The sequence below is a fragment of the Ochotona princeps genome, chromosome 24 (assembly GCF_030435755.1).
Source record: "Ochotona princeps isolate mOchPri1 chromosome 24, mOchPri1.hap1, whole genome shotgun sequence".
Taxonomy (NCBI): domain Eukaryota; kingdom Metazoa; phylum Chordata; class Mammalia; order Lagomorpha; family Ochotonidae; genus Ochotona; species Ochotona princeps.
In genome coordinates, this window is record NC_080855.1 from 26,682,835 (window position 1) to 26,700,239 (window position 17,405).

At 55.3% G+C, this 17,405-nt stretch overlaps 1 protein-coding gene across 2 annotated transcripts in view; it reads left to right on the forward strand.

Moving 5' to 3' along the window:
• The window catches only part of COL26A1 (collagen type XXVI alpha 1 chain), a 65,205-nt gene that overhangs the window by 1,812 nt on the left and 45,988 nt on the right, over positions 1 to 17,405 (forward strand). For both annotated transcript variants that reach the window (XM_012927553.2, XM_004586966.2), the window contains exon 2: positions 15,764 to 15,886. In XM_012927553.2, the coding sequence (XP_012783007.1) occupies positions 15,764 to 15,886 (123 nt within the window). The remainder of the gene's footprint in view (positions 1 to 15,763; positions 15,887 to 17,405) is intronic.

The window sequence follows — 17,405 nt, forward strand, 5'->3', positions numbered from 1 at the left end:
CTGCTAAGTTTCCCACATGGGTGCAGGTGCCCAAGCACTTGGTCCATACAGTGTATTTATATTTATGCTATTTCAAAGGCATGAAAACAGAGAGAGAGAGAGAGAGAATCTTCTACCTGCTGGGTCACTCCCTAAAGGCTTGCAACAGCCAGGGCTGGGCCAGGGCTGAAACCAGGAGCCAGGAACTCCATCCGGGTCTCCAACATGAGTGGCCGAACCTGAAGACTTGAGCCATTACCACTGCTTCCCAGGATGTCATTTAGCCAGAGCCAAGCATGTACCAGGTACCCCAGTAAGGAAAAGGAGCATTTTAACCACCTGGCCAACTGTGGGCCCCTGCACCCAGCTTTTTGCCCCCTTGTAATGTGGTCGCTGCTCTGTGACGTGAATCACCAGAGTGGCCGTTAGCTGAGGAGCCTGATGTGTTGTTACAAGGCAGTCCTAACTTGAATCCTGCCAGTGGGATGGGGTGGGGTTACATTGTAGCACCCAGGGGTTCTACAGGAAATACCCCAACATTTACAGGACCCAGGGCAAAGGCACAAGTGGGTACCCCTCACATACTTGGTGACACGTCTGGGGTCGTAGGTCAGATATAATCTGGGAACAGACATTGTGTTGCAGTGAGTTGGACTGTGACTTATGGCAACTGTAACCGCTATCAGAACGCTGGTTCAAGTCTTGGCTGCTCCATTCTGATCCGGCTTACTGGCTGGTGCACCAGGGAGGCAGCAGGTGGTGGCTTGCATAACTGGGTCCTTGCACTCAATGCAGAAAACCAGGATGGGGTTCCTGGCTCTTGGCTTCAGTTGATCTCAGCCCTGGTTGTTGCCATTTGGGAAGTGAACCAACAGAGGGAAGATCTTTCTCTCGCTCACTGTCACTCTGCCTTTTACTGATTGAAAACAGGAAAGTCTTTAATCAATAAATATATATACACACATATTCTACTACTGCCCTTGACAAGCACAGTGCCTAACACCTGGGACTTGAGGCAGGGACCCAAGTACTTGGGCCACCCTCTGCTGCTTTCCCAGGCGCGTTAGCAGGGAGTTGGCTTGGAAGCAGAGCAGCCAGGACTCAAACAGGCGCTGCTATGGTATACCTGTATTGTAGGTGATGGTGCAAGGGCTTGTACAGGGGAATCTGGGAGCCTTTGTATACCCACTCTTCTCATATGCAAAATGGGGTTACTCCTGACACTGACTTTAGTTCACACCATAAATAAGGTTCACACCATGGATGAGCCCTTATCTGGGGGACCCTAACACATTTAGAGAAATGCTGGCTTTGGTAGACGAGGCTAAACCCTGGAGACTTCCGGGAGGCATTGTGGTTGGAGGGTGAGCAGGATTCTTGGAAGCCACCCTGGGTGTCGTAGGATAGAGCCTGGCTGATGTGGACTTGGGGTGGCTTTGGAGTGGCTGGACCAGGGCGGCGGCCTGGCAGGGGCTGTGGATGGCGCAGATGAGGGGACACTCAGAGCTGGCTGGTCTGCAGCCCCCTGCTCTGCTTCCTTAGCTCACAAAGACTTGACAACTTTCTCTGAAAAGGCAATGAAGCCCACAGTGCACATCCACTGTGCTTTTGTAAAACGTAGCCGTTCCTCCTCCTCTCCTCCAGGGCTGCCAACATCTTAATGCACCAGGGTAGTGTTGCAGGATCCTGCACACATAACCTCAGACGCTGTCAATACCATGTGCATGGCCATTAGACCACGTTGCTGAGAGCTGCGTGTCCTGTGCAGACAGAACATTTTCTGGCTGACCGTGTTCGAAATGCAGCCACTACAACTGAGGGTGCAGGGTCTGGAGACAGAGAGAGCCTGACTGTCCCCTTCAGTTCTGCCATGGAGTTCTCATACCCGGCTTTCGCCGCCTCGCCCTGGGTGTGCACAAAAGAGTTCAATGTTTGCTAAGCGTGTGCATGAGGACAAATGGATGGATGGATACACAGGCGCCTCCTCCTCTTTCTTCTGCAATCCTGGGGGACCCAAGAGGGAGGTCCTCCTCCGAGCTTGATTCCCAGCTCCAGGAGTCACTTCTTCTTCAAGGGACCACATAGTTGGCCATTGGCTTAGTGCCTTGAAGTGGGGACACAGGGCTGCAGACCCATGTGTGGCAAGGCACTTGGCAAAATGTTGGCTCTCCTCTGTCCCCATCCCATTCCTCTCTCCCCTCCAGCTTCTCTGTTAGTTGAAAAGCCGTTCCCAGGACTGCAGCCGCGGGAACACAGCTTTGGGTTTCTCTCTCTTGGTTCCAGCTGGGCCGACCGACGCTGCTCCACTGCCGCTGCTGGGGAGTGTGGGGGGAGCTGGAGCCAGCCCAAGAACGCCTGTGGCGGGGGAGGGGAGCAGAAATCACCACCAAGAGGATTTGAGGAATGTGTGCTCTGCACAGGGTCTCCCGGGGACCCTGCAGGCAGTCGTGTTAACTTGGCCCCCCGCCCATCCGGGCATCCAGGAGCCTCAGCCTCCCTAGATCTGCCTTCCTGTATCTGTCTCCCAGGCGTGAAGCTTTGGAGACCTGGAAGAGACCATCCCAGTGCCACTGTTGGTAAGCTACTACCTCCAATGCCAGCATCCTACATCCGAGTGCAGGTTCGAGTCCCTGCTGCTCCAGCTTCCTGCTGAGGCACGTGGGAAAGCAGCCCAAGGATGACCTAAGTCCTTGGGCCTCTGCCACCCACATGGGAGACCTGGGTCAGCACTGGCTGTTGTGGGCATCTGAGGAATGAAAGAATCATTAGATGGAAGAACTCTTTTGGTGTGTGTAACTCTGGCTTTTAAAAGAAATATTTATTCATTTATTTATGGAAGGTATATTTACAAAGAGGAGAAACAGAGAGAAAGATGTTCCATCCACTGGTTCACTCCCCAAGTGGCCACAATGGCCAGGGTTGAGCCCATCTGAAGCCAGGAGCTTCTTTCCAGGTCTCTCTTGCAGGTGCAGGGTCCCAAGGCTTTGGGCCATCCTTTGCTGCTTTCCCGGTCCACAAGCAGGGAGCTGGATGGGAAGGGGAGCAGCGAGGATATGAACCAGTGCCCACATGGGATCCCGGCGCTTACAAGCAGAGAATTAGCCAGTTGAACCATTGCACTGGTCCCCGAAAATGTTGTTGTTTGTTTTTTTAGATTCATTTTTATTGGAAAGGCGGATATACAGAGTGGAGGAGAGACAGAGAGGAAGATCTTCCATCCAATGGTTCACTCCAGAAGCGGCCGCAATGGCTGGAGCTGAGCCAATCCGAAGCCAGGAGCCAGGAGCAGAGTGCAGAGAGCCGGGTGCAGAGTCCCAAAGCTTTGGGCCGTCCTTGACTGCTTTCCCAGGCCACAAGCAGGGAGCTGGATGGGAAGCTGGGCTGCTGGGATTAGAACCTGCTCCCATATGGGATCCCGGCACGTGCAAGGAGAGGACTTTAACCACTAGGCTATTGCGCCGGGCCCTTTTTAAAAAGTGACTTTGCTTTGGTGCAGAAAAAAAGTTTGAAATCCATCCATATGATAGATTTTGATTATTTTTTGCACCCAATAGACCTCTTATTTTTCCATTTTAAAAGTTTTGATTTATATATTTTTATTTATTTTGAAGGTAGAGAAAATGAGAGAAACAGAGATAACTACAGAAAACTCTTCCATCTGTGGACACTCTCCTTGAATGCTTTCCAACAATCAGGGACAGGTCAGGCTGAAGCCAGGAACTCCATCAGGTGTCCCACATGGGTGTCAGGGACCCAAACACTTGACTATCCCGACTCCCAGGAAGTGCCTTAGCAGGAAGCTGTGAGAACTTCAGGCACTCCGAGATGGGATGCAGGTATCCCAGGCCATGTTTTTGACACTTGCATTAACCACCCTTCCCTTGGGCCTGGCGCAGTAGCCTAGTGGCTAAATCCTTGTCTTGCAACTACTGGGATCCCATATGGGTGCCGTTTTGTGTCCCGGCTGCTCCACTTCCCTTCCAGCTCCCTGCTTGTGGCCTGGGGAAGCAGTCGAGGACGGCCCAAAGCCTTGGGACCCTGCACCCACGTGAGAGACCCGGAGGAGGCTCCTGGCTCCTGGCTTCGGATCATCTCAGCTCCAGCTGTTGCGGCCACTTGGGGAGTGAACTAGTGGATGAAAGATCTTTCTCTCCGTCTCTCTGTAAATATGACTTTCCAATAAAAATAATAAATCTTAAAAGCAAAAACAAAATACCTGTCCCTCTAAGAACACCTGAAAAGCTTTAGAACAGTGCCTCACCAGCGCTGTCTGTGCATCCCGTAAGCCAACCTGCAGGGGACTGTGCAACCTCCACCAGGGAAGGGCTTTACCCCCAGATGAAGCCACAGAACCCCTTCCTGTGGTCTGCAGAGGGGGGATCCAGACCCTTGCTCCCTGGCCTGGTGCCTGAAGCCCAGGGCAGAGGACTTCCTGGAGGAGTCTCGCAGGATGGATCAGCTCAGGGCCTGAGCAGTGGGGTCTGGTCTGAACTCACTCCCACCCTCCAGGCTGCTGGGAGCCTGAGAAAGGGGAATGGGAGGGGTGGGAAGGGCGGGGGTGTGGGTGGAGCCTCATCCCAGAGGACTCAGGCCAGGCTTTGGAGGCTTGGAGGGTGTGTGTGTGTGTGTGTGAGAGAGAGTGATGGGGTGGTCAGTGAGGGCCCATCCAGACCCCCCGCTGGACCTCAGCTCAGAGTCAGTGACTGCGAAGGGGCTGAGGTCTCATCCACATCTAGGAAGCCTGGGTCAGGGTGTTCAGATGGGCATTCCCAGAAGGTTAAGACCCACGGAGATGACAGACTAAAGACCCCAGGACCCCAGAGGGCTCAGGGAAGATTATCCACCCTACCCGCACAACTGTCCCCTCCTCTACTCCCCTCTCCCACCCTTCCTCACCCCCCCCCCGCCTTTGTGGACTTGATGCCCCATTAGGAAAATGATCCGGACAGGTCGGGCGGGGCTGGGATCCCAGGAGAAAGGGGTTTGCTAACCGTGCAGACTCAGCGTCTGCTGTTTGCTTGGAGGAGGGCCCAGCCCCAGGGATCCCCCACCCCAACCCGGTAGCTTCTGCCTCACTCAACACCATGGGGATCGTCTCACGTGCAAGGTCAGGCCTTGGCACCTGGCCTGGGCCTAGCTGGTAGCCCAACAGCGGATGTCCATCTGGCTCTCGTGCCTTCCCATGACCCTGTGAGACACGGTCACACTGTGGCCATGGTTTGTTCTCTTGTTGCCCTGCGAGTCTGCCTGGCCACTGGTGGAGGGGGCTGGCGCCAAAAGTTGTCTACTTACCGGGCTGGGGCTGTGGGGACAGCTGCATGCACGTGGGGACAGCTGTCTTGGCTGTGAATGGAGATTAGTACCGGAGCCTGGCTGGCCCGTGGGGAGCAGTGAGGAGCTAGGGTTTCCTCGCTCCAGGAAATGCGCCCGCCCTGCTGACAGCGGGTGGGCAGCCCGGCCTGCCTTGCCTTACGAGGGTGGCTGGGCCAAGCACTCCCCCACAGGACGCAAGGCGACCCTCCCCAAAGCCTTTTGCTTTCCACTGGGCCTGAAACCAGAATGAGCTGAGCTGCTCCAAGAATGATGCTAGGAATGGAAACCAAATGTGGGCGTCAGGTAAAGAGAATGGCCAGAAAGAGGGCGTGGCCCAGGGCTGGAGCGGCCCGGCTCAGGCTTCTGTGGCCGAAGCAGGTGCGGAGTTGACCTGGGTGTCATACATTTCCTTTTTTTTTTTCAAAAATTAGTTATTCCCCCACCCCAGGGTTATATTTATTGCAGAGAATCTGGGAAAGTAGAAAGAAAGAAATCATTGAATGTGACTTTTTAAAAAAGATTTATTTATTTTTATTGGAAAGGTAGATTTGCGAAGAAAAGGATAAAGAGAAATAACTAATGGACATAACGGATCACCTGAGCTGATCCAAAGCCAGGGGAGTCAGCATCTTCTGGGTTTCCCACAAGGATGCAGGGTTTCAAGGACTTGGGCCACCCTCTGCTGCTTTCTCAGGCTGTAAGCAGGGAGCTAGATGGGAAGTGCAACAGCCAGAACACGAACTGGAGCCCATATGGGCTGCCAGTGCTTGAAGGTGGAGGATTAACCTGTTGAGCCATGGTGCCAGCCCCCAGATGTTTTAGATGCTGCTGGAGCACATCCTCTAGTAGCTTTCTGAGAAAGGGAAGATGAAAACAGGAGGCTTTTACCCCTGCCCCTGTGGGCCTCTGGGGGCTAGCAGCTGGCGGTGGCCCGTGGCAGGTGCCACCAGGCCCAGGAGCTCCCGTGGATCAGACGTACACCAGGAACAGTGTCCTGAAGGCATGGAGGCCACCAGCCTTAGCTGGGGCATCCTGTTTCTTTTGACTTGGGTGTGGATGGAGAACTGGCTTTGCCAGATTATACCTTAGGATGGGCCTCTGTAGAAATATCTCATGAGGAAGTCTCAGGGATTAGGGGTCCCACAGTCTGCAGAGATCTGGGTCCCTCCCTTCCTTGCTCAGGGGAGAGCGATTCCCAGCCTCAGGTCTCTCCTGGGGCCTGTGCCCTTTGCTCCTGCTTGACCTATGCTAACCAAAGCCTTCTGTCCCCATGTCAGCAGGCCGCCCCCAGCTCTGCTGACAGCAGCCTGGTGGGGTGGGGCAGGGTCGGGGAGGGGCAGCACAGTGCAAGGATGAGGGGCTAGAGCAGATGTGAGCAGACACTGGTTTGTTTGTCATCCCAGGACCTGTGGTGAGAGCAGTTTGTTACTCACGTCTCTGTGTGTGTGTGTGTGCTTGTACGTGCAGGAGTGGAAGGGCTGGGTCACCTGTTTTGTGCTGGGGTTGCCAGGGCCTGGTGGGGGGATCCTGGTTCTTAAATTCATCCAGGGCAGGGACCCGTGACACTCACTCCACCACCCTGGGACCCCCCACATGCTTCAGGAAGTGTCAGCAAGATGATGCGAGTATTGTAGACCCAAAGTTGGTTTGACACCAACCACGCATGCATTCATTACTTCTTGGGTGAGGGGAGGGGTTCTTGTGATGCCCACAGCTCCCTCAAACAAAGAAAATGGGCTAAAGCCTTGTCCAAGACCCTGCTGCTGGGAAGTGGCTAAACTGGGACCTGGAACTGGCTTTTTTGGCTTCATCTCCTAGGTCACGTGTGTGTTTCAGCTCAGGGCCCGAGTCGGGATGGACACAGCAACTGTGTGGTCATAGAGCATGCCAGGAGTCCACACTAGGGTAGGCAGGGCCACACCAGGAGCCCAGAGCTTTTTCTAGGTTTCCCCCATGAGTGTCAAGGGCCTAAGCACTTGGGTCATCCTCCACTGCTTTCCCAGGCCATCAGCAGGGCTGGATGGGAAGTGGAGCAGCTGGGATCCACAGCGACACTGGAACGGGATAGTGGCATTACAGGTGATGGTTTAAACTGGTCGCACCATGGGACCAATCATTCAGCTAAAACAGCTCCGGGAAACCCGTCCCTGGGGACACAGTCTGTTCATCTGCAGAATGGGCTCAGCATCCTTGTCTGGGTCTGATTCGCAGACCCTTGGGGGCTACTTGGCTGTGGTAGAAACTTCTGTCCCTGTGACATCGCTGTTACCATCCCCTAGTTGTCCTGCTGTGAGGTCTTTGGGGTGGGGGCAGAGAACATTATCCGCAGGAATTCTAACCCCGGAGCCTGGCAAAGACACTGCATGACTGCTGATGAAAGGCCTTGGGTTCCGGCTCTCTCGTGTGGCAGTGACAGTGGGGGTGGCCTGGTCACCAGGGAGCTCATTTTCCTGGTTTCGTGGTGAGATCCACAAACAAGTCACGCCACATCAGGCAGCTGCGCCCTGCCTTGGGCCGGGCCTGGTGGTGGAAGCGAAGGCAGTTCTGGGGTAGTCGATGATGATGACTGTGATGGGCTGGCGGGGAGGCAGTTCCTGGGAGGGAAACCCTTTAATCAACGCCATTGGGAAACAGAGCCCTTGAACTTGAAGCAGCGTCTTATCCTGGCTGGGGAGTGGGGAGCTGCCCCCTCCCTCCCGGGTCTTTCTTGTGGTCCGCACTGTGATGTCTGCTGGTGGGGGCAGGGGAGTGGGGGCCGATGAGGGAAGGTGGGTGCTGCCACCTTCGCCTGCAGCCACATCTGCCTTTAATCACACAGAGAACAAAGAGGGCCTCGCAGCTCAGATTTCGGGGCTGCTGGGCGGGTAGCCTGGATGTGTGAGGGAGGCGTCCGTGGGCACATGGGGGTGGCTAAAGAAAACCTTCTGGAACTTGGCTCTGTTCATCTCTGGCCCTACCTAGATGGCTCCCCACAGCCAATGGCCAGGAGTCTGATCCCATGGCATGGCGTTCAAGGTCTCTCCCAGATGTGGCCACAGCAGCCCCCTTCCCGCCCTGCATTCCCTGCCCCACAGAGCTGCCATCCCTCTGGCCACGGCAAAGGCGTCATGTCCCTGCTGCTACATAGGCTGGTGGGGCTCCGCGCAGCACGATGCCGTTTGTCTGTCCTGGGGTGGAGAGACTGGGGACTTGAAGATGGTAGGGCTTGGACTGGGAGGCAGTGGCAGCTGGATGCTTAAAATAGGGGAGGGGCGTGCGGAATCTGGGCCTGGCACAGTAGCTAAAATCCTTGCCTTGCATGCAGTGGGATCTCATATGGGTGCTGGTTCTAAACCCGGTGGCCCCGCTTCTCATCCAACTTCCTGCCTGTGGCCTGGGAAAGTAGCCGAGGAGGGCCCAAAGCCTTGGGACCCTGCACTCGCATAGGAGACCTGGAAGAAACTCTTGGCACCGGCCATTGTGGCCACTTGGGGAGTGAATCAGTGGATAGAAGATCTTTCTCTTTGTTTCTCTTTCTCTCTATAAATCTGCCTTTCCAATAAAAGATATATATATATATATATATATATATTTTTTTTTTTTTTTTTTTTTTTTTTTTTTTCCAAAATAGTTGGGGGGGATCTGGAGAGCAGGGCCAAGATGAGGGACCTGGGCAGTGAGGCCAGGCTGGGATGCAGGAACAGGGGTCTGTGTGGGAGGTGTGTGACCGCCACTCTTCGTGGGGTCCAGAGTGTGAAGGACAGGGGCTTGTGGCCCCGGAGGGATCCCACCATCGAGGAGGAAGTGGGTGGAGCTCAGAGAACTGGGCAGGCAGAAATGTAGGACCCCAGGGTGGGGTGTGGGTGGTTGAGGAGAAGGTTGCCCAGGAGACCAGCCCGATTTTGGAGGACTGTAGCCTCCTCTGAAAATGTTAAAATGTTTTGATTTTGATTTTATTTAAAAGGCAGAGACACAGAGAATTTTTAAAAAAAATTTATTTAGTTTTATTACAAAGTCAGATACACAGAGAGGAGAGACAGAGAAGAAGATCTTCCGTCCGATGGTTCACTCCCCAAGTGGCCGCAACAGCCGGTGCTGCACCGATCCAAAGCCGGAAACCTGGAACCTCTTCCGGGTCTCCCACGCGGGTGCAGGGTCCCAAATCTTTGGGCCGTCCTCGACTGCTTTCCCAGGCCACAAGCAGGGAGCTGGATGGGAAGTGGAGCTGCCGGGATTAGAACCGGCGTCCATATGGGATCCCGGAGCGTTCAAGGCGAGGACTTTAGTCGCTAGGCCACGCCGCCGGGCCCGACAGAGAATCTTGCACCTGCTGGTTCATTTCCCAAATGCCCACAACAGCCGGGACAGGACCAGGTAGATCCAAAGCCAGGACCCTAGACCTCAAATCCAGGTCTCCCCCCTGAGTGAGCAGACCCTGCTGCCTCCTTGAGTGTGCCTCAGCAGGAAGTTGCATGGGAAGCAGAGCTGGGACTGGGGCCAGGTACTGCCCTCTGGGATGTGAGCATCCCCAGTGCCTGTGCGTGAATGTAGCACTGACAGAACCTGTGTCCTGTGTACACTCCGCTGGGTCTGGCTTCTGTGGCTCCACCTGGCCTCTGTGTGGCTGCAATCTGTTCTCTCGTTGCTGCCAAGGCTTCCGACAGGAGCTCTGCAAGCCTCATCCTTTCTTCTGATGGACCCCCTAACTGCTTCCTGCCTCCACTGAGTACCATCTCCGGGCGGGATGAGCTAGAGAGCTAGTGTTGCTGTGGACCTGTTGTGTTAGAACTGAAGATGCTGAGGTGGGGGATTTGGGGTTCCTGAGCCTCAGAGGGACCTGCGGAACTGGAAGGCGAGTTCCCCAGGGGTTCCCTGTGGTGAACAGAATCAGAGGCTCCTGAATGGCCTCTGGAGCCAAGTCCAGCAGGTGAGATATCTTACTGGGGCCAGGACGGCACATGGACTCACCGATGGGACACTACCCCATATCTGCAGGCTGCAGAGATCGGAGCCCACACCCCCACCCCGCTTACTGCGAGTCCAGGAGTGACAGTGGGCGTCACCGCAGGCGCAGTGGCCTGGTGCCCTGTGTGTCCCAAGGACCGGCTCCTGAGCCTAGTACAGATGTGTCCTTTATCCTCAGCCCTGTGCCCTTATCTCTACCTAGGGAGGCAGAAAATCCTAACCCCCCCAGGTGTGGGGTGGGGTTTTCCCTGGGAGGGGGTGTCTGCAGGATGAGGCTCTAGCTGTGCTGAATAATGCCCCCCTATTATAAAAGCGTCATCAGGTGCTAGTCCCACAAGATTCGGTTGCCTGAGGAGAGCCCATGAGGGAGGAGAGGGTGAGGCAGTCTTGGGCAAGGTGGTCCAGGGAAGGAGATTGCCTTCCTGGGGAAGGGGTGCAGGCGGAGCTCTCGATTACTCACTGTTTTGTGGGGGTGAGGAGAGGCTAGCATTGCGGTGCAGTGGGTTAACAAGCAGATTCTTGTATGGAGCATTGGTTAGAGTCCTGGATGCTCCACTTCTGTTCCAGCTCCCTGTTAATGCTCCTGTGGGAAGCAGCTGAGGATGGTCCCGGGCACTTGTGCTCCTGCCACCCACGTGGGAAACCCCGATGAGCTCTGACACCGCCACCCACGTGGGAGGGGCTCCTTGTGCCAACGGCCTCTCCTTCCCAGACACGTCCCTGTGGGAAAGTCTCAAGGTCAGATACATCAGGATTGAATGTGAGAACCTGAGCAGGATTTCTTCCAGGCCTGCCCCCTCCCCCCAACTTTGTGCCTATTTAACCCCTTCCCTGCCGGCCCCGACCCTCCTTCCCAAACACTTGTTGCTCGCCCGCTCCATGCCAGACACTGCCAGTGAGACACATGCTGGGGCAGGTTCTACCTGCTTGGGGGAAGCTCAACACACAGTGACACCCCATAGAATTGTGATACCCCATGGTATTGTGGCACCTGTGAGTGCCATAAGCAGAATTGAGGGGGGCCGAAAGAGAGGGGCCAGACCTGTGCCAAGCGGGCTGGAGACACAGGATCAGTGGGATAGCTCCTAGGGAGGCAGGGGTGGGCACGTGTGTCCCTAAGAGAAAAACTAAAGGTATGGGATGGGAGTGGAGGTGGGTACAGCTCAGCCTGGGTAGGCAATGGCAGGGGCACCTCTGGCAGTGGCAGGGTGGTCCTCCAGGAGTGAGCTCATTGTGTCCCTGGGCTACTTTCTTCATTCATTTGCTCTTTTACTGATGTGTGGGTCAGGGACTACAAAGACAGGAACCTGGGGTGACTATTAGGGCAGGTGCCAGCTGTGGATGTCTGTCCATGTGTCCTATTTAGGTCACTCTCTTTGGAAGCACTCCCCACCGAAATTCCAAGCTTGGGGACAGCCTTGCAGAGCTAGGAAGCCACTGTGTCATACTTAAGTGTTTGTCGAATTAGTCATCCCTGGAGAGTGTAGCGACAAAAGCTTTCCCCACTACCTTGAGGCCCCTGGGACAGGAAGTCTGGCTCTGAAGGTCTGGACGATAAGAAGAGGGGTGGTCCTCTCCACTGACTGGCCTCTGAGACCTTTTGTCTCGGGGGATCACTTCCTGTTTCCGCCCCTACCTGCTGGGGCTTTGATGGCAGCCAACTGAAGCAGGAAGAGAAGAGGGCTTGGAGGATGTACAGTGTGCATCCCATGCTTTCCAAGTTGCTTAGGTTACTGGGAGGGGTGGCGAGGATTGTCCATGACTGGGGGAATCGTACTGGCTGGAGACCCCAGGCAGCGGCTGCCCTGAACGTTTACACTGTAGGGGAGTCCTGTTCTTCCGGCAGCGGACTCCCAGCAGCCAGAAGGGGCCCACAGCTGGGATCCGGTGATGCTGCAGCAGTGGCGGCCGGCTGGCTGGCCGGGTGGGTATCTGATGCCGAATTCCACAGCCAAGCTGTGAGCAGCCACATTCCACAGATTCTTATCAGCTTTTTTTTCCCCCTTTAGTTCCTGGACTGAATACTGAGAACCAGTCTCCTGTGTTGATGGCAGGAGGTTGGGAGAAAATTAGAAACAGGAGTTTCCGCTTTCTTTCCAGGTCTGTTACCAGCTGGTGGTGCCCCCTCAGTCCCTTCCTGCCCTTCCTGGGGCCTCAGGGTTCTCATATTCCCACTTCAGGGTGGGTAGGAGTAAGATGACCTTCCTTGGACCCCTTTGGGGTTCAAAGCCTTCGAAATTCTCTCTCCTGTTGTGGTGTCCTGGCCCACGGGACACCACAACACAATACAGTTCCTGCCTCCCATAGAGACAGATCCTTCGTCAGCTGGTTCACTCTTTCAACTGACTGGGCTGGGTGTCGGAGTTGTGGCAGAGCGTGTTAAGCCACTGCCTGTGATGCTGCCAGCATCCCACAAAGGTGCCAGTGTGAGTCCTGGTTGCTCCACTTTCGATTTAGCTCCCCCGTTGTTAATGGGCTGGAAAAAAAGAAGCAGTTTCTGGACCCCCTCGGTGCACCCATGTGGGAGACTCAGAAGAAGCTCCTGGCTTCAGACTGGCCCATCTGGGGGAGTGAACTAGCAGAGGCAAGATTTCCATTTTTCCTCCCTCTTTCTCTGTAAATCTGCCTTTTAAAAAAAAATGTTTAAAAAAAGAAAATGCAACAATGAGGGCTGGGCCTGCTGAAGCCAAGAGCTTGGACTTACGTCTGGGTCTCCCACGTGGGTGGCAGGGTCCAACACTTGGGCCATCCTCTGCTGCCTGCTCAGCAGAGGTGCTTTAACAGGGAGCTGGAGCAGCAGCGGAGAAGACGGGACCTGGGCTGGCAGTCCGACAAAGCACGCTGAATCTCTAGGTGGATCAATTTGCTTAGGAGAGCAGAACCTCCTGACCACAACATCCCTCTTGCAAATACCACTGAGAAGTGACTTGGAGGACATGAAGTTGGGGTTCACAGGGCTCTCCCCCTTCCTCAGCAGGACATGGTCCCCAATCCGAGGCCAGTCTGGGACCCTTCCAGCTTGGTCGGTAGTCTTCTGCCAGTGGCCACAGCCATCTGCTCCAGAATGCTGGATGGCAGTTGGCTGCTTTTCCTCCAGGGGCTCTTGGCAGGACCAGATTGAGTTGTGAGAAAGCAGAGCCTGAGACAGAGGCAGCACAGGTATGTAGGTGTTGGGGTGACGATCAGGGACAGCTTTCAAGATGCTGCCTGTGCCTGGGAGGAGGGGGCAGGTGGAAGAGCTGAGCTGGAGCTGAGCCACTAGGAGCTCGGCAGCCGGAAGCTGGCATTTTCAACTCCACGTCCATGGGTCACTGGCCAGGGGCTGCCCGGGCTTAGTGCTGAAAATACTGCTTGGGGCATCCACATTGCGTGTTGGGGAGTGAACCATAAGATGGAAGAGTGCTCCCTCTCTGTCAGACACTAAATCCTTCAAATAAGTAAATACATCTTTAAAAAATTAAGAATAAGGGGCCTGGTGTGGTAGCCTAGTGACTAAATCCTAGCCTTGAAACCACCGGGATTCCATATGCATGCTGGTTTGTGTCCCAAGTGCTCCACTTCCCATCCAGCTTCCTGCTTGTAGTCTGGGAAAGCAATAGAGGATGGCCCAAAGCCTCGGGACCCTGCACCCGTGTGGGAGACCTGGAGGAGGTTCCTGGTTCCTGGCTTCAGACTGGCTCAGCTCTGGCTGTTGCAGCCACTTGAGGAGTGAACCAGCTGACAGATCTTTCTGTATCTCCTTCTCACTGAGTCTGCCTTTCCAATATAAATAAATAAATATATATATATATATATATATATATATATTTTGAAAAATAGAATAATGGTGATCATACACAGGGCAATATGAGAATAAAAGGGGGGTCTAGACCCAGGGAGCAGAATGGGGAGGGAGATGAGAGTGTAGGCCCTGCTGTTGCTCCAGCTGCACTTGACTCTAGTTTGGCTGACAAAGCCTAGTAGGGATAGTTCCTCCTTCCTAGGTACTGACTCCTCCTCCCCTGGTTCTGGCTCCTCCTCCCCTGGTTCTGGCTCCTCCCCCCTGGCTTTAGCTCCTCCCCCTAGTTCTGGCTCCTCCTCCCCTCTGGTCTCACATAGGTAACAAGGACTCAAGTACTTGAACCATCACCTGCTGCCTCCTGGGATGCACACCAGCAGGAAGCCAGATTGGAAGTGGAGGAGCTGGGACTTGAACCAGGACAGGGATGCGGCCAACCAGTATGTCCAATGCCAGCCTTCTGGAAGAACATTCTGACTTCAGGACCTCTTCAAAGTTCTTATCTCCAAATACAATTCTGGGGGTCAGGACTTCAACATATGATGCTGGGGAGGCCTGCAGGAGAGGGTATCTGGTCGGGAACCAGGTGGGCACAGGGCTCATGACCCTGTGTGGTGCTTGATACTGCAGCTGCTGGCTGGGACTGACTGCCCCACCTGTGTCACTTCAGAGATCGCCCAGTGCCCTGGCCCGGAAGCCACACAGGTGGCTTGTTTGGCAACGTTCTCTGGGTGGCAAATTTCAGTCCTTGAGCAGAGCAGGCAAAGCAGCTGTGACTGATCCCTCTGGGAATGGATGGGGACTGGGGACAGGTGAATGTCACAAAAAGCGTGGGGCCAGATTAGCAATTTTTTTGAGGGTGCCCTCTGGTGGCTGGGAGACCAGGCCAGGGCCTGTAGGGATGGAGGGGGCAGAGCCTGGGGAGATTACCTTCCTCCTGGGAAGCAGACAGGGGACCTGTTGGCTGATATTGTCACCAAGCTGCAGACATGAGTTAGGTTAGACAGGGCAGTGCTTAGCATGAGCCAGGCTGAAGTCTCGTGCTGAGGCACCCATGGCTGTGGTGTGTAGCTGCTGCGCCAGGGGACACATTGGGGTGGGAGGAGGTTTTCAGGAGGAAGTGTGAAGGTGACTCCTGCTGGAGGGGCTGAGGGTGAGGTAATAGGGTGGGCTGGATGACTCCAGGAGAGATGGGGGCAACTGAAGAGGGGGGATGGGGGTTGTGGGAGGCCCACTCCCAACCCCAGGGGTGGGGTAAGCCCATGTTTGCGAGGAGGGACAACCTGCGGATTGCAAGGTGGGCATGGGCCTGGGTATGTTCTGCAGGTGCCCTGTCCCATCCTGAAGCCACTTGGAACCCACCCACATGGCTCCCTCCTGCCCATGCTGGCCCCTCGCAAGGCCCTCATGCCTGTGGTCAGCTAAGCAGTTGCTCAGTTGGAGATGATTCTGCGGGGAGGGTGGCACTTGGTTGGGGACCCACCCACAGCTGGGCACTCCTGGGAGATAAGACCTCATCCCCAACCCCCTGTTTACTCTAGCGACACCAGTTCTTTTCTCAGCTGCGTTCGGTGGCAGATCCTAACAGGGCTTGGTGGCTGAAAGGTGGGCCACTGTCACTTCCTTTCAGACCAGAAGGGTAGGACGTCGGTGTCCTTGCAGCAAAGCCAATAGGCATCCCGGTTGAGAGAGGGACCGCCGTCCTTCACAGCCTGCGACCCGCTGACCTGACTGTTGCTGTCCCCACAGGCACTGGTGCCATCATACGGTGACGCGGACCGTGTCCTGCCAGGTGCAGAACGGCTCGGAGACGGTGGTGCAACGCGTGTACCAGAGCTGCCGCTGGCCAGGGCCCTGTGCCAACCTTGTGAGGTAAAGGCTGCTGGGCTGCCTCGTCCGGTCATCTGCTGGGTACAGGTCGTGGGGGTGCAAACAGGAGAGGGGCCCTACTCCTGCCTCGGCGGAACCACACAAATGGCGGGGAGCAGGGCTGGACCACGCCAGATGCATGGGCCGAGTGGACCGGGTGGATGCGGAAGGACCAAGAGGTGCTCAAGAGGGAACCAGCGGCCAGGGGGGTCCCAAAGCCCAGTGTGGGGCTGGGGAGTGGGCGTCCGGCCGACCATGCCTCCTACTAGCTCGGTCCTCCCCTAGTCCCACATCCAGACCCCCACCATCCAGGTAGCTCCGCCCACCCACGCCTCCTAGCTCACCCATCACGAGCCCCGCCCCATGCCTTTTACCAGCCCCACCCCTCCCACAACCCTTCCCCGGGACCACACCTTTAAAAGAATTTCTATTTTTTTTGAAAAAGACTTATTTATGTATTTTTTTATTGGAAAGGCAGATTTACAGAGAGAAGGAGATACAGAAAAATCTTCCATCTGCTGATTCACTCCCCAAGCGGCTGCAATGGCCAGCGCTGAGCTCAAATATGTACCTGCACTGTGTAATGGTATTTGGGTTTAGTAGATGATCCATCAAGAGTCTCTGTCCCAAAAAGCTTAGAATGAAGGGAGGAGCGAGCAAAGTCTCTTAACTTTGAAAGTACAAGTTGAGGCCGGTGCTGTGGCAGTGTCAGGACTTCCAATGCTGGCATCCCATATGGGCGCCGGTTCAACTCCCAGCCACTCCACTTTCCTATCCAGCTCCCTGCTGATGTACCTGGGAAAAAAGCGAAGGATGGTCCAAACACTTATCCACCTGTCACCTATATGGGAGACCCCAATGGAGTTTCTGTCTCCTAGCTTTAGCTTGGTCCAACCCAGGCTTTGGCCAATTTAGCAGAGTGAACCAGCTGACGGAAGAGCTCTGTCACTCTCCCCTTCAAGGGAATCAAATAAATCCTGCTATGTGTTAGGTTTTCGTATTTTGGGAGTGCAGTACTGCACCCTGGAGCGCACTCAGGGGTTGCGGACTGGCCTGTGACATTCTCTCTCGATGTTCACGGCGGGCTTCTGCAGCAGGACCTGGGTCAGAGAGTCGTGTTTCAGAAGCTTCGAGGTCTTCGGGGTGGCTGTCTCCTGGCCTCCCTCTCCAACTTTCTGTTTGTTTCTTCATTTCCTTCCCGCTCTCCCGAAGCGTGCGGGGCTCCATTTCACTTCCCTTGGAAGCAGCCTTGCAGTTTGCATGTGTGTGCCTGCACAAGTTCTGCAGGGCGAACAGGCTTGTGGGGGCCTGGCTGCCAGCTGCCCGCTCCTCTTCCTCTTCCCTTTCCTCCTCCCTGGCATCTCTAAGGGCACAGATCAGGGAGGAGAGAGCAGAAAGCTGCTTCCTGGCTCACCCCTCTCTCCCAGGAGGTACAGACACGTGGGGCTCCCGAGCTGTGTGTCGCAGGAGACACTGCTCACACTCTCTGAGCCTCCTCTCCAGCACCGAGACACACCCATCC